Here is a 26170-nt window from a genome sequence, read left to right on the forward strand (position 1 = left end):
TTGCAGAGGTATGGGTGAAAAGCACTATGTAAGTGCAAGATGCGGATTACGTCACTCGGAAGCGGGCCTGCATTCAGTCATGGATGACTGTGCCGTGGCTTGTAGGCTAGATTTTAATGGCAGCCTGAAGAGGAGAGGCTCAGAGTTTCCATTATCAATCTGTTGAACCCTTCAGTGTGTCATGAGACAGTGTGGCCTCCCTTTGAGCCAGAGGGGGAGGGACCACTTTCTCCACCCAGCTGGGCGGAGTCTGGCCAGGCCCAGCCCTCCCACGGGAAGTTGAAAGGTGGGGTAGGAAGTACAAAAGGCGGAGGCCCTAGCCCAGTAGAGGCCGAGCCAGGGAAGGAGACAGATGTGCCCTGCTTGCTGCCGCCGAGCCAGGTGGTGGCCTGGAGCTGGAGGCCGAATACTCTGACAAACCTGAGGAACTGGAGACCATGGAGCCGGATCTGGAACTTGGGTAAGAAGTAGCCCAGAGGTTTAGTTGATGGTGTTGTGGCTTAACAGCCGGTTGGTGTGTTGCAGGAAGATCCCCGCTGACCTGGCGGTGGGACACCCCGCTACTGGTAGGGCCCTGGGTTGGAAGGCAGTGGAGTCGGGCGGGCCTGCGTTCCCCTGCCATCCCACCCCTGGGGTGGCTGCCTCCCTGCCTGTTTTCCCAGCGCTCCCCTGCGTAAGGATTAGCGCTATAGAGTGTTTATCGGCTCTACCCTGACTAGGGCCTCTTGACCATGGGGAATTAACCCTGTTACAAAGGCCGGGACGCTACACCTGGTGACGTACTGAGGCGGTGTGGCCTCCCTGCGAGCCAGAGGGGGAGGCATGACTGCGCCCTCCCTACATAGAGCTTTTCTGGTTGCCTCCTCCCTTGAAGAGCTCTAGCCTGCAAAGAGCTTTTTAACTACAGTGGAAGAATAAGACATAGGGCACATTTTATTTTGGCCTAGTCCCTACTGCTAAGAATCTGAAAGCATTACACAGCATCTGATCCAATCCCAGGTCCTGGAGCTCTATTTTGCTTTTCTGGGTGTCTGTCCCCACCCTAACTCACTTGATGTACTCTTCACAGATCTCTCTGAAGTTGTCTCGCTCGGGATCACATCGCAGGTCATCATACAGCTTATTCAGGAGAATGGAAGTGATCATCCGGGTGTTCTCCGTTAAGGGCAGGCAATTGGGAAGCTCGGGAACCTGGCCTACGACTTTCAAGATCTTTTTTAGACCTGGGACACAGAATTAATAGGGCTTTTAGAGAGGACAGGCATGTATCAAATTTATGGACTGTGCAGCAGACATTCTCCTGCACCAAACTGTACAGATTGCAATATTTTCTGACATCTGGCCTGTAAATTAACTTAATACAATCTTGTTAACCCTTAGACAAACACGTAAGCAATTGATTTACTGATGCAAGTAAAGACTACCCATGACAACAAAGTTTGCAGAATTGAGCTGTTAAACAGCAGTCATAACATTATGGGCAAGATAATATTGTCTTTTTCACAGTACTTGTTCATCAACGGGATCTGTGCTTTATTTAAAGAGACCCAAAACCTGCTGATATTAGTGGTATGAAGGCCTTGCAATGAGGAAGAGGGGCTTTGAAATGTTAGAGGAGATTCTGGATTAAATTTCCATAAGTCTTCGTTAAGAAGGTGTTAGGGTTGAAGTGTTTCAGTGGAGCCCACCTCAACCCACCCCCCCCAAAACAGGATTTAAAAAAAACCCCACAATAAGTTCTTCCTGTTTGAATAATATCCAGAGTTTGGCATCCCACCACATCAGATTACTTTTCTAGATGGGGATGATTTTAAGTGTCCCTAAGAGAGGACGGCTTGGGAAGTTTTGCTGCACATGACACACATTCAAGTCTAGGTGGGGGGAAAGGGCATTCACCACTGTCAATGACGAAGATGGTTCTAGAGTTGTCGTGGATTTTCAGATCCTTTCTTGGTATGTTCTTGCTGAGCAGGTTGAGAGCCTGGTCCCGACCTTGCCCAGACACCTTCTTACTGACCAGCATGTCCAGCAGGTGCACTGTGATCATCTTCAAATCCTTCTTCGTGTCTGCACAAAAGACAAGGCAGCAGCCGGTTAAAAGAAAGGGCACTTTGAAGGCTGATTACCCTACTGAATACCACTTATGAATGGTTATTTCATTAGAACATACATGGGGCTGTGTCCTAGCCAACGTGTCAATTTCATACACGTACTGAAAAGCATTATGGTTGCGTATGCTAATTATGGTTCTGGGGCCTACAGGTCTTCTGAATAAAGGTGTTTTTAACAGTGTTTGTTGCTGGATACTATGTGGCCTAGACCCCTGGCCTTGGTGTTTGCAAATTCTGCTTTTAGTTGCCTGTGGGTGGATCTACTGTTCAGTGCAATGGGAACCCTAGATCTCTTCACATCTCTGCCATCATTCAGTGGTTACATAGAATTAATTACCCAGCACCAGAGCTGCTTCTTTCCCATGTTGCTCCTTCTCTCCCTCCCCTGATAAGGAGTCTGTAATGACTTGTAGGAGATTGCAAACAGCCATAGAGATTTCTTCGTTATCCACAGCCATCCACATGCAAATTTTATCAATTCCCAGGAGGTGAAGGATTGCTGTGGCCTGCCCAGATGAAAGATAGGATTCAGTGTTCTAGTTCATATTATCTACATAAAGCAATTTACATTTCACACTCATCACAATTCACACGTGGCATGGGCAACGAAATAACAGTAGAATATTGAATTTGTGCAGTACAAGCACAGGGAGTGGTACTTCGTAAGAACTAAGAATGGCCACACTGAGTCAGACCAAAGGTCCATCTAGCCCAGTGTCCTGTCTTCAGACAGTGGCCAATGCCAGGTGCCCTGGAGGGAATGAACAGAACAGGTCATCATCAAGTGATCCATTCTCTGTTGCCCATTCCCAGCTTCTGACAATCAGAGGGTAGGTTCACCATCCCTGCCATTAATAGACCTATCTTCCATGAATTTATCTAGTTTTTTTTTGAACTCTGTTACAGTCTTGGCCTTCACAACATCCTCTGGCAAAGAGTTCCACAGGTTGACTCGTGCATTGTGTGAAGAAAGACTTCCTTTTGTTTGTTTTAAACCTACTGCCTATTAATTTCATTTGGTGACCCCTAGTACTTGTTATGAGAAGGAGTAAATAACACTTCCTTATTTACTTTCTCCACACCACTCATGATTTTATAGACCTCTATCGTATCCCCACCCCCCGTAGTCATCTCTTTTCCAAGCTGAAAAGTCACAATCTTATTAATCTCTCCTCAGACAGAAGCTGTTCTATACCCCTAATAATTTTTGTTTCCCTTTTCTGAACCTTTTCCAATTCCAGTATCTCTTTTTTGAGATGGAGTGATCACATCTGCATGTAGTATTCAAGATATGGGTGTACCATGGATTTATATATAGAGGCAATAGGATATTTTCTGTCCTATTATCTATCCCTTTCTTAATGATTTCCAACATTCTGTGGACTTTTTTGGCTGCACATTGAGTGGGTGTTTTCAGAGGACTATCCATAATGACTCCAAGATTCCTCTCTGGAATGGTAACGGCTAATTTAGACACCATCATTTTGTATTTTATTTTATTGTTATAGATTTTATGTATTATTTTTATATTTTTACTTCCTGCCTCACATTAGCATTTATAGGAGAAGTTTCTGTCCTACTAAGATCCTGAAGGGGAGACAACTAGAGAGAGCAGTTTCCAGCCAAGGGATTGGCTAGAAGGGAGGACTTAATCATCTGTATTTTATACTTGCAGTTTTCCCAGGGAGACTGTCATACGCCCAGCACAATGGGGTCCTGCTCGGTGATAACAAAGCATCCTCAGTGCTACAATAATACAAATACAGCAACTCCACACTTAAAGTCGTCCCAGTTAACATTGTTTCATTATTAGGTTGCTGATCTATTAGAGAACATACTCGTTTAAAGTCACGCAATGTTCAGTTATAAGGTTGTTTGGCTTGCCCCATTCCGCCCGCCCGGCATTCCTGCCGAGGAGTAGGGTCGAGGTGCGGGGGCTTACCCCACTCTACACACCCGGCATTCCAGCCAGGGAGTGGGCAAGCCCCCGACCCCGCTTCCTGGCAGGAGCACCGGGTGGGTGGAACGGGGCAAGCTCCCATGCCCCGACCCAACTCCCCAGCTGGAATGCCGGGTGGGCGGAGCAGGGCAAGCTCCCGTGCCCCGACCCCACTACACCCCTGCCTCAACCAAGCTTCACAATCACTGGGGAGTCCAATATTAAATTGTTTGTTTAAAATTATTTAAACCTTACATTGTATATGTATATAATGTCTTTTGTCTGGCAAAAAAAAATTCCCTGGAACCTAGCCCTCCCCCCCAATTTACATTAATTCTTATGAGGAAATTGGATTCACTTAACATCATTTTGCTTAAAGTAGCATTTTCTAGGAACCAAACTACAATGTTAAGCGAGGAGTTACTGTAAATAATAATGCTACCACAATGGCGGCTCTGTAATCAATCAGGTATTGTTTAGGGCAGTACACATTACAGCCTGCACATAGATCCATGGACTCAGTGTACAGTGACCTGTGTGACAGATGAAAGCCCTCGGAAGCACAGCTGCTTCAAAAGATGTGCCAGAAGTCACGGGCACAGGGAACATTCATAACATTTTCTAACGGTAAATGTGATCTGTATCTTTGTGGGATAGGGACTGTATTCTGGTTCCATGGGGGACCATTACAGAGCTTCCTACAGGAACTAAAATCGGGGTGGGGGGTGTGATTATCGCAAATCCTAGAATAGATAACTTTAGAGAAGCACCATGCCTTGGGGTGAATTGCATAGATGGTTCAGAGCGAATCAAGAGGCCCAGTGGGCAAATAAAGGGCTTTTGATAGAAAGGGTGAGCCTGAACTGACCGAGAGACCCGCATTTGATCCTCAGGTTTCAGAGTAGCAGCCGTGTTAGTCTGTATTCGCAAACATCCGAATGCATCCGATGAAGTGAGCTGTAGCTCACGAAAGCTTATGCTCAAATAAATTTGTTAGCCTCTAAGGTGCCACAAGTCCTCCTTTTCTATTTGATCCTCAGTTTGGCATGAGACAAATGGGGGAGGGAGGGCAAACCCTGCTAAAAGGATTTGAAAGGTTGGAACTTGCCTCTATGTAGACAAGGAGGTAGACAGGTTTGTTTTTATAGAATGTTTTCTTTGTCATGCTTTTGTCCTAAATAAAATGTACAGAGCTCAGCGAAAGCTGGCTGGTCACTGGTAGATAGTGCTGTCTCTCGTGGTTTTGCGTGTACCCCCACATGCAGCCACACAAATATGGTCTCAAAGTCTTGCGGCTTATCAGTACAGAGTCTGGATTGTCATGGGTCTGTGTCATATGCTCCTAGATAAAAAAAGGGGGCTACTTTTTCATGGGCCATTTGAGGACCATAATACCCTCCGGGCTGGGTTAACTTAAAAGGTGGCTCATAGACCCCAAAGTTTTGGTGGGCCTTCTAGATCCCTTGATCTTCTTCCTCCAGCCTCTGACTTCACCTAATGAAGGTCTTAGCTAACCACCTCCCATCCTTCTCATAGAGACCATGTATCTCACTGCTCTACCAGGCAACCTCGGATGCCTTGGCATGGAGTCCAGGATCCTGGCTTAACCCACCGTTGGTCACTGCTGCCTTCTACAGGATTGTGGCTGTACATACAGCTAATTTCACAAGGGCCGGTGTTAAACCAGCCTCAGTTACATGCTGGAGAATATCTTTGAACCTGAAGCCCAAGAACAGCATTACAGGTTCAGCCTGTCAAGTTAGCACCCGATAAAAGCTAACTTTCACCCGCTGGCTTCTCTGTATTTCATTCAGTGCAAGGTTCGTTTTTCATGTTTCTTTTAGAAACAGACTCAGTTCCATGAACAGCCAGATCGTAGGAGTTCAACATTTATTTTCCTCGTCCTTTTAGTAAGAGGAGATAGATATGGAAGTAAGAATAGCCATTCTGAAATAGCGAGAAGCAGGTTCCTTTGAGTCCCCCGGTTGCAGCGAGAGACTGAGGCAGGGTTTCTGAGCCATGCGACTTACCCTTGCCTTGTGCCCAGTGCACATGCCCGAAAGGGTCCTTACGGCTGCTAGGATCATCTCCGCATTTTTGGTTTCTATCAGCTGCAGCAGCAGCTTTACCCCATTGTTCTGGAATATCCTCTCGGCTCCCGCTTCCTCCCGCCCCAGAACAATGAGATTGTTCGCAGCCTGGGTAAAAACGAGATGAAAGAAGTCAGAGCGTCAGTACTCAAGGAAGTCAGTTGTAGCTCACGAAAGCTTATACTCAAATAAATTTGTTAGTCTCTAAGGTGCTACAAGTACTCCTTTTCTTTTTACTCAAGGAGTGGTAGCCAATGGCCCTTCATTGGCCTCTGTGAAATGACCGTCTCAATTCACATCCTAGTGAATTCATTGCATTCAGAAGGAGACTTTGGTGCACGAAGGAAGGGAGTGATTTAGGGTAAATCTACACGGCATGTTTCTTTCAGCGGTGTGCAGTGTACACATCCATGTAGACCCCCCGCAGAGATAAACAGGTCTGTGGATGGAGAAGCATGGCTTTGACCAGTAAAGATGCCTGAAGGACAAAGGGATGTACTCAAGCACATACCCTACCCGGCTCTCTTCTCACCCAAGCCATGTCTGCTGTTTTTAGCGTCTCCCACTGCCTCCTTGCTCCTGGAGCCCTTCCCCGTGCTTCTCGCTGCAGCCCATAGCTACATGTACACTAAACGCCGCGGCCAGTGGCATGTAGTGTAGACGTAGCGGTAGAGGGATAAAGAAAAAAGGGGTAAGGCAATAGAGGTTGTCTAAGTGAGGTGTCAGAAACTTTAACAGTTTGCAAATATTTGAAGGCATCACAACTGAAAAGGAATCATGTGGGGTGGTGTAAGGGGGGACAGCTAGGAATAATGAAGAGAAAGAAGAGTTTCCTGACAGCAAGATCTGTTAGGCTAGTGGTTCTGGGTACGCAGAGGAATTCCAGGGGGTACATCAACTCATCTAGATATTTGCCTCGTTTTACACCAGGCTACATAAGAAGCACTAGCGAAGTCAGTGCAAACTAAAATGTCATACAACGACTTGTTTATACTGCTCGATAGACTATACGCTGAAATGTAAAGACCATATTTATATTCCAGTTGATTTATTTTAGAATGACATGGTAAAAATGAGAGAGTCAGCACTGTGTCAATAATAGTGTGCTGTGATGGGTTTGTATGTGTGTGTCTGAGTTTGTAAACAAGTCGTTTTTAAGGGAGGTGAAACTTGGGGATACACAAGACAAATCAGACTTTTGAAAGGAGTCTTTAAACCATGATTTGAGGACTTCAATAGCTCAGACATAGGTGAGAGGTTTATCACAGGAGTGGGTGGGTGAGATTCGGTGGCCTGCATTGTGCAGGAGGTCAGACTAGATGATCATAATGGTCCCTTCTGACCTTAATATCTATGAATCTATGAAAGGGGTACAATAGTCTGGAAAGGTTGAGAGCCACGGTGTTAGGCTGTGGAATAATGTCTCATGGGAAGGGGAAGGAGCGCTCTCTTAAGCGACATACGACTCAACTGGGCAAGGAGCAGGTGGAGCTGGGGTCCTTCCCTTTGAACGTTCGCAAACGCTTTGGGGAGGAGGGAGCGGCAGGAAGAGGGATGTCATAAATATAAAGGGAAGGGTAAACACCTTTAAATCCCTCCTGGCCAGAGGAAAAACCCTTTCACCTGTAAAGGGTTGAGAAGCTAAAGATATCCTCGCTGGCACCCGATCAAAATGACCAATGAGGAGACAAGATACTTTCAAAGCTGGAGGCGGGGGGGGAGGCGGGATGGACAAAGGGTTCTCTCTCTCTGTCTGTGTTGCTTTTGCTGGGACCAGAGCAGGAATGCAGGTCAGAACTCCTGTAAAAAGTCAGTAAGCAATCTAGTTAGATATGCGTTAGATTCGGTTTTGTTTAAATGGCTGATAAAATAAGTTGTGCTGGATGGAATGTATATTCCTGTTTTTGTAACTTAAGTTTTGCCTAGAGGGATTCTCTATGTTTTGAATCTGATTACCCTGTCAGGTATTTACCATCCTGATTTTACAGAGGTGATTCTTTTACTTTTTCTTTAATTAAAATTCTTCTTTTAAGAACCTGATTGTTTTTTCATTGTTCTTAAGATCCAAGGGTTTGGGTCTGTGTTCACCTATGCAAATTGGTGAGGACTTTTATCAAGCCTTCCCCAGGAAAGGGGGTGTAGGGCTTGGGGGGATTTTGGGAGGAACGACGTTTCCAAGCGGGCTCTTTCCCTGTTATTTTTGTTAGACGCTTGGTGGTGGCATCAATAAAGTCCAGGGTCAAAAAGGTAAAATAGTTTGTACCTTGGGGAAGTTTTAACCTAAGCTGGTAAGAATAAGCTTAGGGGGTTTTTCATGCAGGTCCCCACATCTGTACCCTAGAGCTCAGAGTGGGGAAGGAACCTTGACAAGGGGGAATAAGGGATGGGCAGTTAGATACAGGCCTAAGCTGCAGACATCAGATCTGGTTTTGACTTGAGTTTGTGATTTGGGAGCTTTTGCTGACATTCCAGCGGCTCTGTAGGCTGCCGCTCTGAGCAGGTCAGTTCTCTGCCGTCTCACTGAGTTCAGCTCCTCCCTTTCCCCCTTCTATTTGTTCATGTATCTGGAGCCCTTTGAATGGCTGGGGAGGGCAAGGACGACTTTTGCTCCTGACTGTGGGCTTTGAAGTCTGACAAAGTTAATATCAGTCATCTCGCCAGCTGCCTTTTAAGTCTCACCTTCTCTCGCTTCTCTTTCTCACTGGTCCCATCCAGCAGGATGTCAAACATGTTCGACACTCTGGCATCGGTGGAGAACTCAATACGCAGCTGCAGAGGGATGAAAGAGCATCACGTGTTGGGCACCAGGGCAGAAACCCGAGGCGGAGGTCTCCCATTTCTGTTTCGGCTGCGCGCATCTCTGTCTCAGACTGCAATCATTTTACACCGCCTGTTCAATCAGCTTCAGCTGCACACGGACTTTGGTTTTTGACTTTTGCCCTGTGTATCTTTCCACCTCTGAAGCGCAAGGATAGAGCCAGAGGTTCAGCCCATAAGCTGTTCTCTCTGTGTAGTGCGCAGGCCTTTGAACACATGGCAAGTCATCTTCCAGCCCCCCGAGCGACAGTTACCGTCTGCACTCAGCGGAGATGCTTGCTCTGGAGTACAGAGGTGCATCGTCAGCTTCAATACACCTGCATGCAAAGCTCTGTGTGCACTGCCAAGTATTTGGTGCTGTTGCAAAGGCCTTTACCTTTTCCTGAATATTGGCTCCCAGACGCCTCAGGGTCTCCTGGAAGTTTTTGTTGTGGGGCTCAATGGTGGCACACCTCTGGACGTCTTTGAAGGCTTGGTCCAACTTCCCCAGCCTCTCCAGAGCCTGGCTGCGCCTGTACAGGGCCTTAATATCTGAAGCATTGATGTCAATCGCTAGGAAAGTGATCAAGTACAAAAAGGAATCAGCATTTGCTTCAAAGTCCAGCCCCATACAGAGAATTCACTAAGACAGTAACGATGAAAGTACTTACCCTGTTCTTTCAATAAACCTCTATCCTATCTGATAGTTGACACAGTCAAATGCAAGCTGTATATCGGTTTCCAAAAACATGGAATGATGCTCAAAAGAGCAGTGACAAAGTAATTGGTTCATTAAGACGCCCAGCAGGTCTTGCCCACATGTTCAGGGTCTAACTGATTGCCAGATTTGGGGTCAGGAAGGATTTTCCCCTGGGTCAGATTAGCAGAGACTCTGGGGGGTTTTTTTGCCTCTCTCTGCAGCCTGGGGCACAGCTCACTTGCTGGTTTAAACTAGTGTAAATGGTGGGTTCTTTGTGTAAACATTGTGTAAAGAGTTGTCACTTTGGATGGGCTATCACCAGCAGGAGAGTGAATTTGTGTGGGGGGGTGGAGGGTGAGAAAACCTGGATTTGTGCTGGAAATGGCCCAACCTGATGATCACTTTAGATAAGCTATTACCAGCAGGACAGTGGGGTGGGAGGAGGTATTGTTTCATATTCTCTGTGTATATATAAAGTCTGCTGCAGTTTCCACGGTATGCATCCGATGAAGTGAGCTGTAGCTCACGAAAGCTCATGCTCAAATAAATTGGTTAGTCTCTAAGGTGCCACAAGTCCTCCTTTTCTTTTTGCGAATACAGACTAACACGGCTGCTACTCTGAAACCGGTGGGTTCTCTGTAACTCAAGGTCTTTAAACCATGATCTGAGGACTTCAGTAACTCAGCCAGAGGTTAGGGGTCTATTACAGGAGTGGGTGGGTGAGGCTCGGTGGCTGCAATGTGCAAAAGGTCAGACTAGAGGATCATGATTGTTCCTTCGGACTTTAAAGCCTATGAATCTATGTTGTCAGTGTGGAACCCACTTTAGGTGACCGACAACCAGCATCTCACCTGGAAGGTGGGGTTGAGTCATCCTGACTGATCCAACCAACCAGGGATGGTAATACCCGTTCAAGGGCACAGTGCTTAATGAACATCAGGGAGTGACTTCCCAGAGCTCCCTTACAGATTTCCAGTTTGGGCATGTTCCTGAAGCTGGCAGAAGGGGTAGTTTGTGCTCTGGTGGAGTTATTGGCCATTTGGTAGCTGACTGATAGGCGGTGCGTGATCCATTTTGATATCATCTGGGAGGAGAGGGCCACGAAGAGATGAGAAGACAGTCTGAAGGGCTTTAACATAGCAAGACAGAATAATAATGTCCCAAGTGTGGCGTTTCTTCTCCCCAAGCGCCGAATGGGGTTTGGGGAGAATACAGGTAAGGTGGGAGACTTTGCAAATGGAAAACAGAGACCACGTTAGGCTTAAGCCTCAGAGGAGGTCTCAAAACTGTGTTGCACAAGGGGGTTCAACCATAAGAGCTCAGCGTTCACTGACCCTTCTAGCCAATGTGACTGCAGCTAAGAGGAGTCTTGAGGGAAAGCTGCTATAAAGAGGATCCCAAAAGCAGCTCTTGCGAGAACGACATTGAAATCCCAGGCAGGAGGGGGTTCTCGGACGGGTGGGTCAGTATGCAACAATCCCTTCGAGAATTTTTATACCATGGGAAGAGGCAGCCCCAGGTTCTATACTGACATTGCTGGTACTGGAGTGGTCGTCAGTGCCAAGTCTTTACTGGACACAGAGTTCCAGTCAGTACTGGTCTTTGGAGTCACGCCAGCTGGTATGGGCCACTCGTAGGGGATGACTTTACAGGGACCTGATCAGAGGTTGATCTTCCCTCATCTGGGTCTGAGGTTGCCAGCATGCATTTGTCCATCAGGTGAAGCTCAAGGCAGGTGTCCCAATAATCCCATGTCCATGGAGAGAATGTTCAGCGAACAGAACGCCAATCTGGAATATGACTGGAATATGGCAGGATGGCCCAGTGGTTAGGAGATTAGCCGAGGACTGGAGACCTGGGTTCAATTCCCTGCTGTGCCACAGACTCCCTGTGTGATCTTAGGCAAGTCAATTAGTCTCTTTGTGCCTCGGTTTCCCATCTGTGAAATGGGGATGACAGTCTAGCCCAACCTCACAGGGAAGTTGTGAGGATAAATACCTGAAGATTGCAAGCTGCTCAAGTACTATGGTGATGGGCACTTCCTAAGTACTTAAGTTAGTTTGACTCACAGTAAAGGCAAAAAAGACAATAGCTTTGGCAGTCAATGAAAGGGATTAAGCATTGCAAGATAGGCAAGGCTTACAGCCTGCAGGCTTGGAGTCTGCCATCAGGCACAGAGCACCAAGCGAAACGAAAAGGTTTAGTGGTTCTTAATTAAAAGGGGAAAAAAATTAATAAGGGTGGAGAAAACGGATTCCATTCTGACTCAGAATCAGAGGAAAAAGGGCTAAGAGGTAGTGGGTCAGACATCACTAATTCCGTCTCAGTGCCATGGGTGGAAAGAGGGAACGGAGGGACAGTAGTGGTCACCAGATCCTTGATGTCCTTGGGTTTGGGGGGTGGGGAGCCATGAGGACGTGCATGGCACAGACGTAGCCCAATGGACACTGCTATTCAAAAGATTCAGATCTTGAGTGCGTGAGGCTTACATGTGCCTAGAGTGGGATCCACACTGACCACTTGAACATGGATTTTTGTCTAGGGAAGAGATTTTTTTCCCTATTAGTTCACTGAATGGATTTGCCAAAGTAAACATAAGAACATCCATTCTGAGTCAGACCAAAGGTCCACTGAGCCCAGTATCCTGTCTTCCCTCAGTGGCCAATGCCAGGTGCTTCAGGGGGAATGAACAGAACAGGCGATTGAGTGATCCATCCCCTGCCATCCAGTCCCAACTTCTGGCAGTCAGAGGTTAGGGACACCCAGCTCATGGGGTTTCACCCCTGATCATCTTGGCTAATAGCCATTGGTGGATCTATCCTCCATGAACTTATCTAGTTCTTTTTGAAACCCAATATAGTTTTGGCTTTCACAATATCCCCTGGCAAGGAGTTCCACAGGTTGACTGAGCAGTGTGTGAAGTAGTACTTCCTTTTGTTTGTTTTAAACTTGCTGCCTACTAATTTCATTGGGTGATCCCTGGTTCTTGTGTTATGTGAAGGAGTAAACACCACTTCCCTATTCACTTTCTCTAACACCACTCATGATTTTATAGATCTCTATCAGAACATCCCCTTAGTAGTCCAAGCTGAAAACTCCCAGTCTTTTCAATCTCTCCTCATATGGAAGCTGTTCCAGACCCTTAATTTCTGTTGCTCTTCTCTGTACCTTTTCCAGTGTTAATATATCTTTTTTCAAATGGGGTGACCAGAACTGCATGCAGTATTCAAAGTGTGGGCATACTGGGGATTTATATAATGGCATTCTGATATTTACTGTCTTCTTATTGGTCCCTTTCCTAATGAGAGTGCGTTCACTGAGGTTTGAGATCTTTTTAAATCTTCAGTTTTTAAGGACACGTTTACCCGGGTAGAACACTTTCATCCCCCTTTAAGCACAATGGACATGTAGAGAGGATACCTGTATTCCCGTTCCCCGGCACACCCCATTCTCTGAGCACATGGAACAGTGATGCTCTTGTTTCATTGTAAAGTTAAGAGGATGAACTTTATATGAACTAGTGTAGAATCCTGGTATTTAGCGTTATAAGCAAAACAATTTATAGCGGATTTCTTGAACTACACAAAACAGTAAAGCTACATGAGTACAGCATATAGTAGTTACCTTTTTCGTCTTTACCTTTTCATTTACGCAAAACCTATCACATAACTAACACTAAAAAATTTAAAAAAAAGTTTAAGTGTGAGTTTAACTGATTTTATTAAGTGGACACAAAACCAGCTCTGAGAACAGACTAGATGGACGAGCAAGTGTATGTAGACTTTTAGACCTCTCCTTCTGCTTACCTCTAGAAGCGTCCGATGCTGCTTGGCCATAGCTCTCCTGTCGATTCAGAGGGAATAGAGATTTATTAGCTATAAAGATGGGCAATAGACACTCTTTCCTTACTGGCATAGAATCACAGAAATGTAGGGCTGAGAAAGTTGGTCACATAAGATACGTTGTAACAGCTTCCAGTGCAAACACTGAGCAATGGAGGATCTCCAAAGAGCTGGTTCTGCATCATTTCAAAGTTTTCTCCTGGCCAAATCAGTAGCAAAGATGATCAGGGAATAGGCAGGCTTGTGTATGATGGTCTTTTGTAGAAATCATCATAGCAAGTCACCGTAAACAGCCTAGTGTGAGTTAGACTCCTTTGTTATGTGTAAAAAGAAAAGGAGGACTTGTGGCACCTTAGAGACTAACCAATTTATTTGAGCATGAGCTTTCGTGAGCTACAGCTCACTTCATCGGATGCATACCGTGGAAACTGCAGCAGACTTTATATACACACAGAGAATATGAAACAATACCTCCTCCCACCCCACTGTCCTGCTGGTAATAGCTTATCTAAAGTGATCATCAGGTGGGCCATTTCCAGCACAAATCCAGGTTTTCTCACATCCCCCCCACCCCCATACACACACAAACTCACTCTCCTGCTGGTAATAGCTCATCTAAACTGACCACTCTCCAAGTTTAAATCCAAGTTAAACCAGAACATCTGGGGGGGGGGGGGTGTAGAAAAAAACAAGAGGAAACAAACCTGGATTTGTGCAGGAAATAGCCCGACTTGATTATGTAAAGAGTTGTCACTTTGGATGGGCTAGCACCAGCAGGAGAGTGAATTTGTGTGGGGGGGGTGGAGGGTGAGAAAACCTGGATTTGTGCTGGAAATGGCCCACCTGATGATCACTTTAGATAAGCTATTACCAGCAGGACAGTGGGGTGGGAGGAGGTATTGTTTCATATTCTCTGTGTATATATAAAGTCTGCTACAGTTTCCACGGTATGCATCTGATGAAGTGAGCTGTAGCTCACGAAAGCTCATGCTCAAATAAATTGGTTAGTCTCTAAGGTGCCACAAGTCCTCCTTTTCTTTTTGCGAATACAGACTAACACAGCTGTTACTCTGAAATTTGTTATGTGTGCGGATAAGCTGGCACCCAAATTCATATACTGCAGAGACACATCTATATAAAACGTACACAGAGGGATGGGGGTCAAGAATTCAGGTCCCTCTGCTACCAAAAACCTCTATTGTTTGGGCTAAAACCTCCCTTAACTGGTAAGCAGCATGGGGCCCTTCTCTACAGGCTGGGCCCAGAGGCTAACATTGCTCAGCTAGTACATTATGCCCTGGAGGCATAGTAGGCTGTAGCATCTGGCATTTTTGCTTCATCCTCAAACAGCGTCACCTGGAACTTTGCTGGAATTAACATCCCCTTGGTAGCGAGTGCTGGCAGAGTTAATACTGCAGGACTATGGCTCTTTGGCAGGTTGAGAATAACTGAAGGCCTCTGTTTGTGTGGTCCCTGCTTTTTAAGAACTTACTTGTTTCCATTTGGTTTGTGCTAGGCAGTGTGTTCCAGTCAGATCCTGTTTGTTGAATAGGCAGGAAGGCTCAGACACAAGGACAAGCGACTGAGGGCCGTGGCTCAACTCCATTCCCTCCCAGTAAATAAACCCCTCCTGAGTTTTATCCCTTCGCATTAGACCTCTATAAATGCTCATCTCCAAAGTGAGATTGTGGCCCAACCAGAAACACTCCACGGAAAGAAAAATGCCCTTTAGTGCATCTAGATCAATGTAACGCCTTAGAAATTAGTTGTGATGCAAGTGGGTCAAAGCTATTGCAGACCACCAGTATCCCGCATGTCTCCAGGCTCACAACTTGACATGCTGGAGAGCAAAACGTTTTGGAACTGGCCGTGCGAGTGGCACTGTTTTCTATATTAAAAAAGTGATTGATTATTTTTATAATTAATTATTATAATTAATAAAGTGAGCAGCTAAGCCCCCCAATGCCCAAACCCACCTGTCCACCATCACGAGTTGCTATAATCCCCCCTAATCCAGACCCAGGTCAGAGGTTCTCATCTCACCGTTTTCAGGAAGCAGGCTGCCCTATTCCTGTACAGAATGGCCTGCAGTGACTTGTCCTTGGTAAGTTTCATGGCTTTGGTATAGCTGTTAATAGCATTCTCATAGTCGTCGGCTTGAAAATACTTATTGCCTTCCTCCTTCAACTGAGCCGGGTCCTCCATCTGGGGAAGGAAGCCACAGTTCAGCCTCTCTCATAGTCTTTGGGGCAGTATCAATTTCAGTTAATGCTTTGGTTAATTTGCAAAACGTGCAACGCTTTCTATGCTCAGTTACTTGCCTCATAGGGTGCAGGGAAGATTAAACATCCCCCTTGTGGAAAAGGGATGCATAATGCTGGGTAACTAGCGCAGGACAATGCAGAATGTCAGCATCAGGGTAGCAATACTGGGATGGGGAGTTGCTCTAATTGGTCTCCAAAATCTTTTCACAGCCCTTTCCTGATAATTTTGCTGTAATAGGGAGCTAAGTACTATGGAATCAGGGAAGTTGGACTGAATGAGCCAGAGATGGAAGGAACTAGTCCTCCATCCACTCTGGATTCTTTCCTGATGTACATTTATTTTAAACAGTAGAAGTCTGGAATTCCAGATCCCAGTGCCTGGATAGCGTGACAAAGTCGGGCAGGAGGGTCTGGGAAAACAGGAATATTAGCCCTAGAATGCAAAAGACCCTTTTTCCTACAAGCTGGGAAGGGGTTACTTCAGGTCAATTAAGGAACCTTGAGTCCAATTAAGGGCTGCCTGAAATGTGTTAAAACTTCTCTCCTGGTGAGGCAAGGGGGAAAGAAACTGCTGCCAGGCTGGTGGCATCAGGGAGATTGGCTTCTCCAGTGTGAGAGACTGCGCTCCTCCCCATAGGGGAGACACCCAAACCCAGTGCCTGTTTAGGGGAAGGAATGACACCCCGGAGCTGGCGACAGGACAACAACTGCCCCAATGAGGGGGCTAGGGAAAGGTATTCCCTTTTTTTCGTGCGTTATGGACTTATTTCCTCTTGTTTGGCAGAGGAGCACTTCTCAGGCCTTCCCTGAGGCCTACCGGGAACGCTCTGAGAAACAAACCTGAAAGAGGGAAGAGACATGCTCCAGAGTGGGGCTGGTTTACCCCAGGCCCTATCCCTGCCAGAGGAGGGCGCACTAGGTCTGGCAAGGCAGAACGGGTGCCTTGCCACAGTAGTTAAACCTAGAACCAGTCTGATCTCATGATCCGCACACAATGCATGCAGCTTCAGCAAGAGGCCATGCATTGCAGATTTTAACACAAGCACTTACGGCCACCTCACTGAAGGTTAAGGAAGCAGGGGAGAGAAATTGAAAGCTCATATTGCCATCACTTGGGAGAACCAGCACAGTCTTGCTGGAAGTGTAGCTGCTCTTAAAACTGGCCCTGGAGAACGCTGACAGCCTATTTACATATATTAATGTATGTGACGCAACTCCAACAAGAAAAGACGTGGGACTGGTAAAGTGGAGATTAAAAATGGTCTAGGCATGGCCCAACACCTAAATAAAAATGGCCTCAGTTTTTAGCGAGGCTAATGAAGAGCTTAGAGGCGGTGGCAAATGGGAACGAGGATTTGGAGGTAGAAATGACCACATCCAAGGTGGAAGTCAAACTCAAACATCTTAATGGTACTAAATCAAGGGCCCCGGATAATCTCTAGCCAATAAATTAAAGGAACTGGCACATGACATTGAAAGCCCAATAGCATGGATTTTTAATGAATCTATAAACTCAGAGGTTGTACCCTATGACTGGAGAATTGCTAATATAGTTCTTATTTTTAAGAAACGGGGTGGGGGGGGAGGGAAGGACCCTGGGAAACTACAGGTCTGTTAGTTTGACTTCAATTGTATGCAAGATCTTGGAACAAATTTTGAATGAGAAAATAGTGAAGGACAGAGGATAATGGTAATTGGGATAAAACGTAACATGGTTTTACAAAAGGTAGATCGTGCCAGGCCAACCTGATCTCCTTCTTTGAGATCACAACTGATATTTTTAGACACAGGAAACACAATAGATTTAATCTCCCTGGATGTCAGCAAGGCATTTGACATGGTTTCACATGGGAAATTAGTTAATTGGAGAAGATGGGGATTCATATGGGAATTGAAAGGTGGATAAAGAACTGGTTAACGGGGGTCTACAGTGAGTCATTCCAAAAGGTGAACTGTCAGGCTGGAGGGAGGTTACTAGTGGAGTTCCTCAGAGATTAGTTTAGGGACCAATCTTAACATTTGTTACTGAACTTGGCATAAAAAGTGGGTCTGCACTAAAACGTTTTAGCCAAAGAATTTCCCAGCCTTGCTCTCTCAGGAAAAGAGCAAATGTTCCCTTTGTGTGAGAGGGACAGATCTAGGGATCTGACCCCACACGCAGTCACTGGTATTTCTGGCTACATTTTTGTCAAGAAATTGGCAAAACACCTACCATGCAACTAAGCTCAAAGGGTCAAAACAAACCCAGCCTGGACAGTCTAGAGTATCACACTGCATTTGTGGTAGCCGTGAAAGAAGGGGCAAAACTGAAATTTTGCAAGACAATAAATACGCAATGTTTTGTATTTCGGCATTACAGGAAAACATTTTCAGAAGTGAAAAACGCATGCGAGTTTGTCAAAATTCGAATTTTGACACTACCATTTACATTTTTTTCTTATAAATGTCAACCAACTAATTGTTAACTAAATTCAAAACCAGACTTTTAAAAATCCAGCCAACAAGGCAAGTAGGAAAAAAGGCTAACTAAGGACTTCCTCAGATTATGGATTCATGTTGTCCATACTCTGCGGAAAGAATTTCTAGAGCCACCTCAAGCCCTTTCCATGGCCAGAACTAGTGTACGATCAGTACGCCAGTTGGAGTGGTTTGCTAGGCTGAAGCATTTAAAACGAAACCCAAACTACTCCTCAGCGTGAAAGGGGCTGACCTGGCTTTTTAAAAGCATTATTTAAAGCCAGACAATCTTTTTATCAGCAGCCAATTTGTATTGTGGGGGGGAGGGAGGGGGGAAAGGGGTTTGCAGTCTTAAAAATCCGCACAGTAAATGGTGGTCAGTATGCATGCATCACATGGTGAGAAAAGACCCTATCTCGCATTTCAGTTCCTAGCCATATTTGGGCAGCATTAGCTGCCCCTGCAGCCTGTCAGTGTCACCTGTCACTGAACTCAGAGTTCCCCACCCCCACAGTGGAAATGCATTTCAAATAAAAACAAGTCAATTCCTTAAAGTACGAAGGCAGTGCATTGCATCCCACTGGGTCCTGCCCATCCCTGCCCTCCATACCTGGTGTGGATAATTCAAAATGCTGAGACAGTCACCAGCTTGGGACACACTCTTCTTTGCTAAGCCCGTCCACTTGCTTCCTCCCCTTGTACTACACGATATGCTGGCCTCCTGTGCTTTATATAGCTCAGTGAAATGGTCATGAAGCCCAGGACAGCAGGATAGTGAACAAGGGGCTGGGGGTGAGGTCAGATTTCAAAAGGAAAAGAGTTTTTTGAATTGGAGGATTCGGATGCCTCCTGCTAAAGAGGGAAAATGCATTTCAAAGACCTGCATACTGTTGTCGAAACCTGGACTGTGGGCTTTTTAAACAGGAAAAGCCAACAGCTGGGTTGATGGACCACCCCTGCCCAAAATGCGCAGACCCCCTTCCCTGTCTATCTAAGGAAGCATGAGACATCTGAGCCGCAGGAGCCAATGGTTTGACTCCTGTAACTGGGAAGAGACCGGGCGGCAGCTGCAACAACTAGAGCCTCCCAGCGCCTTCGAGAAGTTGTTTCAGAGGAATCCCATTCAGCTCTTGCTTTTCTGGTCTGTTTTGGAATCCATGTCGAGCTGCTAAAGCCCAGAGACCACTGTGCTCACAGCCAGCCTGGCAAAGCTCCCATGCTCACATTCAGTCCCGCATTGCCCCACGGCAACTGCTGAATCCTACCAAGGAGTTATGCCTTCCCACAGGATAATTTCTCATCCAGGCAATGAGAGGGTCAGGTCTCAGAATTACAGTGGCACACTAATCAGGAGAGCAGTTAAAGGTTGTGCAGTGCTTTCCCAATGAAATAAGGTGCTTGCAACATTAGACCTAGTGCACACCTGTTGGCGGAGCTTCGTGACTTTGTCCTCACCCACAACCATTTCAGATTTGGGGACAACTTACACCTTCAAGTCAGCAGCACTGCTATGGGTACCCGCCTGGCTCCACAGGATGCCAACATCTTTATGACCGACTTAGAGCAACGCTTCCTCAGCTGTCGTCCCCTAGCGCCCCTCCTCTACTTGCGCTACATTGATGATGACATCATATGGACCCACGGGAAGGAGGGCCTTGAAGAATTCCACCTGGATTTCAACAATTTCCACCCCACCATCAACCTCAGCCTGGACCAGTCCACACAAGAGATCCATTTCCTGGACACTACATTGCAAATAAGTGATGGTCACATAAACACCACCCTATACCAGAAACCTACTGACCGCTATACTTACCTACATGCCTCCAGCTTCCATCCAGGACACATCACATGATCCATTGTCTAAAGCCAAGCCCTAAGGTACAACCAGATTTGCTCCAATCCCTCAGACAGAGCCAAACACCTACAAGATCTTTATCAAGCATTCTTGGAACTACAATACCCACCTGGGGAGGTGAGGAAACAGATTGACAGAATGAGACGGGAGCCCAGAAACCACCCACAAGGAAAACAACAGAACACCACTAGCCATCATGTACAGCCCTCAGCTAAAACCTCTCCTGCACATTATCAACGATCTACAACCTATCCTGGAAAATGATCCCTCGCTCTCACAGATCTTGGGAGGCAGTCCAGTCCTCGCTTAGACAGCTCCCCAACCTGAAGCAAATACTCACCAGCAACTACACACCACACCACAGAAACACTAACCCAGGAACCAATCCCTGTAGCAAACCTCGTTGCCTACTCTGTCCCCATAACTACTCTAGTGACACCATCAGAGGACCCAACCACATCAGCCACACCATCAGAGGCTCATTCACCTGCATGTCTACCAATGTGATATATGCCATCATGTGCCAGCAATACCCCTCTGCCATGTACATTGGCCAAACCGGACATTCTCTACATAAAAGAATAAATGGGCTCAAATCGGACATCAGGAATGGTAACATACAAAAGCGAGTGGGAGAAGACTTCAATCTTCCTGGACATTCTATAACAGATTTGAAAGTAGCTGTACTTGAACAAAAAAAGAGAAACAGCAGAACTAAAAGCCATTTGCAAATTTAACACCATTAATTTGGGCTTGAATAGGGACTGAGAGTGGCTGGCTCACTACAGAAGCAGCTTTGCCACTCCTGGAATTGACACCTCCTCATCTATTGTTGGGAGTGGACTACATCCACCTTGATCGAATTGGCTCTGTCAGCACTGGTTCTCCACTTGTGAGGTAACTCCCTTCTCTTCATGTGTCAGTATATTTATGTCTGCATCTGTAATTTTCACTCTATGCACCTGAAGAAATGAGGTTTTTACCTATGAAAGCTTATGCTCAAATCTGTTGGTCTTTAAGGTGCCACCGGACTGCTCGTTGTTTTTGTGGATACAGACTAACACGGCTACCCCCGATACTTGCAACATTAGAGAAACTTTATTTTTTCAGAACTACAAAAACTGCATTTTTAGGGGAGTTAAGATTGCAGGGTGAACACAAGAACGGCCATACTGTGTCAGACCAAAGGTCCATCTAGCCCAGTATCTGGTCTTCCAACAGTGGCCAGTGCCAGGTACCCCAGAGAGAATGAACAGAACAGGTCATCATCAAGTGATTTCTCACACAGTGTTTTTTTTTTTTTTTAATTACCCAATATATTCCAGCTGTGTTCCAAATACAACATTAAAAGTGGAAATAACTCAGACACCAGAAAGCTTGGCCCCTCTGATTCCTGGCTTCTGACTCAGTCTCCATCCACTCGGCCTGGCTGCCCACACCCCAGCCATGAGAGTTTGTACAGACCCCCCTCACCCCTCCATGACCAACATGCACCCTGTTCCCTAGCGAACCCCACAAGGCCTCTGATCTGCAGAGAGACATGCTCTGGGGGCTCAGGTGACAACTTCTGGCAGAGAACCAAGCCCTCAGTGAACAGGCAGCCCAGGCTTGGGCCATAGCCTTACCACCTGAACAGGGCCCGAACAGTTTGACAGGAACAGTCAAATTGAAGGGATTGCTTCATCAGTGCTGCCTACTCTTTATGCTCTGTCTCCAGGCCACTGATCAAGCCAAGGTGGGACTGGTGATCAGCCTGTTCACTGGAGGAGCCTTGGGTTGGGGGGAGGGATAGCTCAGTGGTTTGAGCATTGGCCTGCTAAACCCAGGGTTGTAAATTCAATCCTTGAGGGGGCTGTTTGGGATCTGGGGTAAAAATTGGGGATTGGTCCTGCTTTGAGCAGGGGGTTGGACCTAGGTGACCTCCTGAGGTCCCTTCCAACCCTGATATTATATGACTGGGCCTCTGCATTGCTGGGGCATGACAGCGAGACGCTGACAGATGGAAATGCTTTCCTCTGGGCATTGTCCACAATTTTTGATGACCCCCCTGCCAGGGGGTGTTCACCCCACGCTTGCCCTAGGAGGGTTAATGTGCACTGGGAAGGGAGCTAATTAACCCAACAGGCCACAGTGTGAGGAATCAGGTGGCTGAGCAACCCCCTGATTGAATGAGGAAGCCCAGCTAAGGAGGAACCAGCAGTGCTGGGACTATAAAGGCAGGAAACTGGCAGCAGAAGGGGGCTGCTGGGAAAGTCTGTGGTCACTCCCTGGGAGAGGGGAGGTGTGTTTGGGCTGGTAAACCCAGACGGGGGGCCAGCCAGGAAGGCAGGGCTTGGTTCAGGGAAAGGCAGTAAGGTCTAAGAGGGACCAGACCTTGACTGCTGGCAAGAGGGTCCCTGAGCTGGAACCCGGAGCAGAAGGCAGGCCCGGGTTCCCTGCCAGCTGCTGAGGGAGTGGCACTACGAGGCGGTGAACAGGAAGACTGCCTGAGCCTGTTTGTGGGGGAAAAGTATGCTAGATGGACACTGAGCTAGAGGACACGAGTTTTAAGCGTTTAGTCGAATTACTTCGTAGGTTGAATCACGGAGAACATACAACCAGCAGCACTGCAATTAAAGTCACAACGCGCATCGCAGGTGTCCATACAGGAGGAGGCCCGGAGGCCGCGGCAGGCGGAGCAGCAAGACTGCAGGTGACAGATGCACAGACCAATGGATGACTTAGCAGGTCACACCAGGGACAAGCTATTGGAGAGTCTGGACCCCAAAGCGGTAGAGGCAGCTCAGAGCGCAGCGGACGATTCAAATTACGAGGCGGGCCTAACGGAGGCAAAGACCTCGGACCTATTACAAAAGATTTAGGACCGTCTAGCGAATCTTCCAGCTAAGGATAATAGCTACCTGAGAGAGCCATAAAGAATCTCCAGAATGATATGATGGCGATCAAAGCCATGATGGCCAATGTCAATGAGCAATTAAGAGTTATTAACACTACACCCCTTGAGCCAATAGGATTGTTAAACAGAAAGGTTCCTCCCGCTGTTCCAGGGAGCTTGCTGTCCATTGCAACAGACGCACACTCTGCGATTCCTCCAATGCCTGCACCAACAATCCCATCAGCACCCATGATTCAACCTACACCTTGGCAACCAGTCATACCTCAACCTTTCTCATCCTCTCCAAACATCCCTGTAGGCACTGGTCCTACAAGGGGGTCTTTCCCAACTGGGCAAAATCACTGTGTGTGGGAGGAGACTTTCCAACCCAGGAAGGGGAAACGCAAATAGTGTCTTGGCTGGAGGGCCCAGTCACGAAGAGGCAGTTGCAGACCCAGAAAGAGAAGTGGAGAGATGGCTTGCCACCGCGGAAAGGGGTGTTAACCTTGTGAGCTGTTCTCTAGAATGACCAAGAGACAGCACCATCCTGGGGGGTGAGTGGAGGACCCCATCACACCTGCTCAGCTGAAGCCCCCCTGCAGACGCTTCAACAGGCAGGAGTTGGCCACAATGTCTGCTGTCAGACAAATATGCGGCACACATGGAGTGGAATGAGGTGGCCCACCTGCACCAGTTCCAAGTGGGATTGAGCGAGACGGTCTGAGAGCACCTGGGACTTAAATAAAGGAGCAATTTGAGGATGTCAGGTGGCGGGGGCAAGGCCAGAAGGTCCTGAGGCAGGATGGAACAAGGGAGGCCTGAGAGAACCAAGCCAAAGAGGCCCCTGCTATAGAAAATGGATGGGCAGTGAGGTAAAACCTCCAGAATTGCCAGAGGAGGGCAGAGCTGGGAGTGGGAATTATGCTGTTGAACTGTATTTAGGGTCTTTAAAATAGTGTTTTTGACCAATTTATGTTAATAAAACGAACCCCCCGGAGGGACATTTTAGCCCTGTGGAATATTGCATTGAAAGCTCAAAAAGGGAAGTAAGGCTGAGTCCCTGCAAATAGCACACCCCTGGCAAGGAGGCCATCCCTCCCTTCGGGCCTCTAGTCCCAGTCTCCAGAGACACTTTCAACAGATGGAATGGCTAGTCCGATCTCCTTCCTGGGGCACCATGACTGGAGCCTTCATTAGGACAACATGCTGACAATTCACAAACATCAACACCATGTCGTGAGTTTATAGAGTGTCTTCATAAAACCCAAGAGACCTTTATAATGGCTCATGGAGGAGTTCAGTTTAAACAGTTAATCTGTAATCTAAAACAAATCCATCAAGGCAAAACATCTGAAGATATTGGTTTATGAGCAGTTTGGTTGACTAATGTCAATGGGGTAGAAAGAGGGTGGCTTAGGATAAAAGGAATACAGAGCGACACTTATCGCTATGGTTATATTGAGTTTGCAGACTAAATTTATGTTGTGAAAGTCGAAGGTGCAGAGAAAGCACAACAGCGTAATAGCTGATTCTATTCAGGAGGACTGAGACATGAAAGGGAATTTCAAGAAGATTTTTAAGCACTCGGTAACTGCCTTTCCAGGAAGAAGAACTGGTAACTCCAGGAGTCACCACCATCACAAGTTCTGTCCATGTCTGTAGCATTCCAGCTTCCATGGGGAGCGAGAGGCATCCAGGTGTGTATCTATGCAAAACCCAGCACCCAGGAGAGAAAAGTTATGCTAATTTTGAGAGAATGCCTGGCCATTGTGAGCTGTCTTAATTTTTTTTTTGAAACCTAGCTGTAGGGCTGGAAGTTTGCAGGTGTACACAGACACTCACCTGGTTGCATTAGATGAAGGGATCCAATGGAAAAACTAACACTGGAGTTTGTCTGTCCCAGCTTGATATGGGAGAAATAACCACATAAAGGGGGTGAACAAAATAGCAGGTGCTCTATCATGCGAGGATGTGGGAGAGCCTCCAAAACCTGCCTGCAAGAGTACATTTTTGCAGTTTAATGTTAAAGGTAGAGCTGGGACATCTGAACCTCTGTCCCCCATCAATAAATTACACAATAAAGAGGAGAGTGTTTTGAGAGAGAAGCTACAGTCCAACTGAATTAGGTACATGAGTTAACACCTTGATAGTTGATGGCTAACAGGAGTGACGCAGTGGGTAGAATATTGATATTTGAATTGGGTAAGCGGCAGGAAAGGGAAAAGTCTACAGAGATGCCTTCCACCAGGCATCAACTGAGGCAATGGGATGAAGAGCAAAGAGAAACAAGCTGAATATGGGGAAGAACTTCTTAACTCTGGGATCTATCACAGACTGGAAAAGTCTCCCATAGGAAGTAGTGGAGGCCGATGACTTGAAGCTGAGAGCTACACTGAGGAAAGAAGCCTGCCGTTTCAGATGACAGGAGACCAGATGGCAAAGCAATCCATACGTTCAATGGGGATGAAGTTTATCAGTTTAGTCCACATCTTGCCATCTGGCTGGGGAAGTGTTTGGAGATGAGAGGAACAAGTTACTGTGCTCAAACTTCTAAAATTCATTTTGTCTCTTGTACCCAGGTGCTGCAATCCAATCCCACATTGGCTTGGACGGGGCCTAGATGACCTAATAGGTCTCTTCCATCTCTAACTTCTGAGATTCCATGACAGAGCAGGTGTCTGCTGGGTCTCCAAGTTAAAGGTGACTGGCCAATTTTGCCTGGAATACCCTATAAACCTGCCATGCCAAATGCACCTCTTCAGGGGAGCAATAGTAGAAATAAGCAGGAGATCAAGGCTCCTGACTCCAAAGCACGTGCCAGTTGGCTGGGAAGCATGACTGAAGGTTATTGCTCCGGCATCTTCTGCCTGACAGCCAATGGACCACAATGTTTTTAAAAAGCAGTCTGAGGCATGACTGGCCAACCTGCTCACTATAAAAACCCCCAGCACATAAATATCACTGATTAAATAGCCACGGTGAAACAGAGCAAAATTTCTTTGGCTTCGGTAAGGTTTTGGAATGGACTTTCGTACCGGTTAGGTTGTGGACGAGGTTTCACTTTCTTTCTAGCAGCTGTGCTACTTACCCTTCTTGTACATCACTGAAAATCCTCCCTGTTAGCCATCGGCTCAGGTAAGCGCGAGAGGGCCCCTACACGTAGGTGGTGGTTGGGGGAACACTTCTCGCCCGGCCTAGCCCCATAGCATGGAGGTAGATAGTTTCATTTTCCTTTGGG

At 46.7% G+C, this 26170-nt stretch overlaps 1 protein-coding gene across 2 annotated transcripts in view; it reads right to left on the reverse strand.

The window, feature by feature from the left end:
- Window positions 1–26170, reverse strand: part of UNC45B (unc-45 myosin chaperone B) — a 70943-nt gene that overhangs the window by 16849 nt on the left and 27924 nt on the right. The window contains exons 1-9 of one of the 2 annotated variants that reach the window (XM_048824271.2): window positions 18810–18966; window positions 15522–15683; window positions 13443–13479; window positions 9334–9509; window positions 8820–8909; window positions 6081–6248; window positions 2449–2617; window positions 1897–2067; window positions 1052–1223 (exon numbers count right to left, since the gene is read on the reverse strand). In XM_048824271.2, coding sequence (XP_048680228.2) covers window positions 1052–1223; window positions 1897–2067; window positions 2449–2617; window positions 6081–6248; window positions 8820–8909; window positions 9334–9509; window positions 13443–13479; window positions 15522–15683 — 1145 coding nt within the window. In that variant the 5' untranslated portion in view covers window positions 18810–18966. Of the gene's footprint in view, window positions 1–1051; window positions 1224–1896; window positions 2068–2448; window positions 2618–6080; window positions 6249–8819; window positions 8910–9333; window positions 9510–13442; window positions 13480–15521; window positions 15684–18809; window positions 18967–26170 lie in introns of those variants that run through there. The other variant, XM_048824270.2, reaches the window with a different exon arrangement.

This window comes from Caretta caretta, chromosome 17 (genome assembly GCF_965140235.1).
Source record: "Caretta caretta isolate rCarCar2 chromosome 17, rCarCar1.hap1, whole genome shotgun sequence".
Lineage (NCBI taxonomy): Eukaryota > Metazoa > Chordata > Testudines > Cheloniidae > Caretta > Caretta caretta.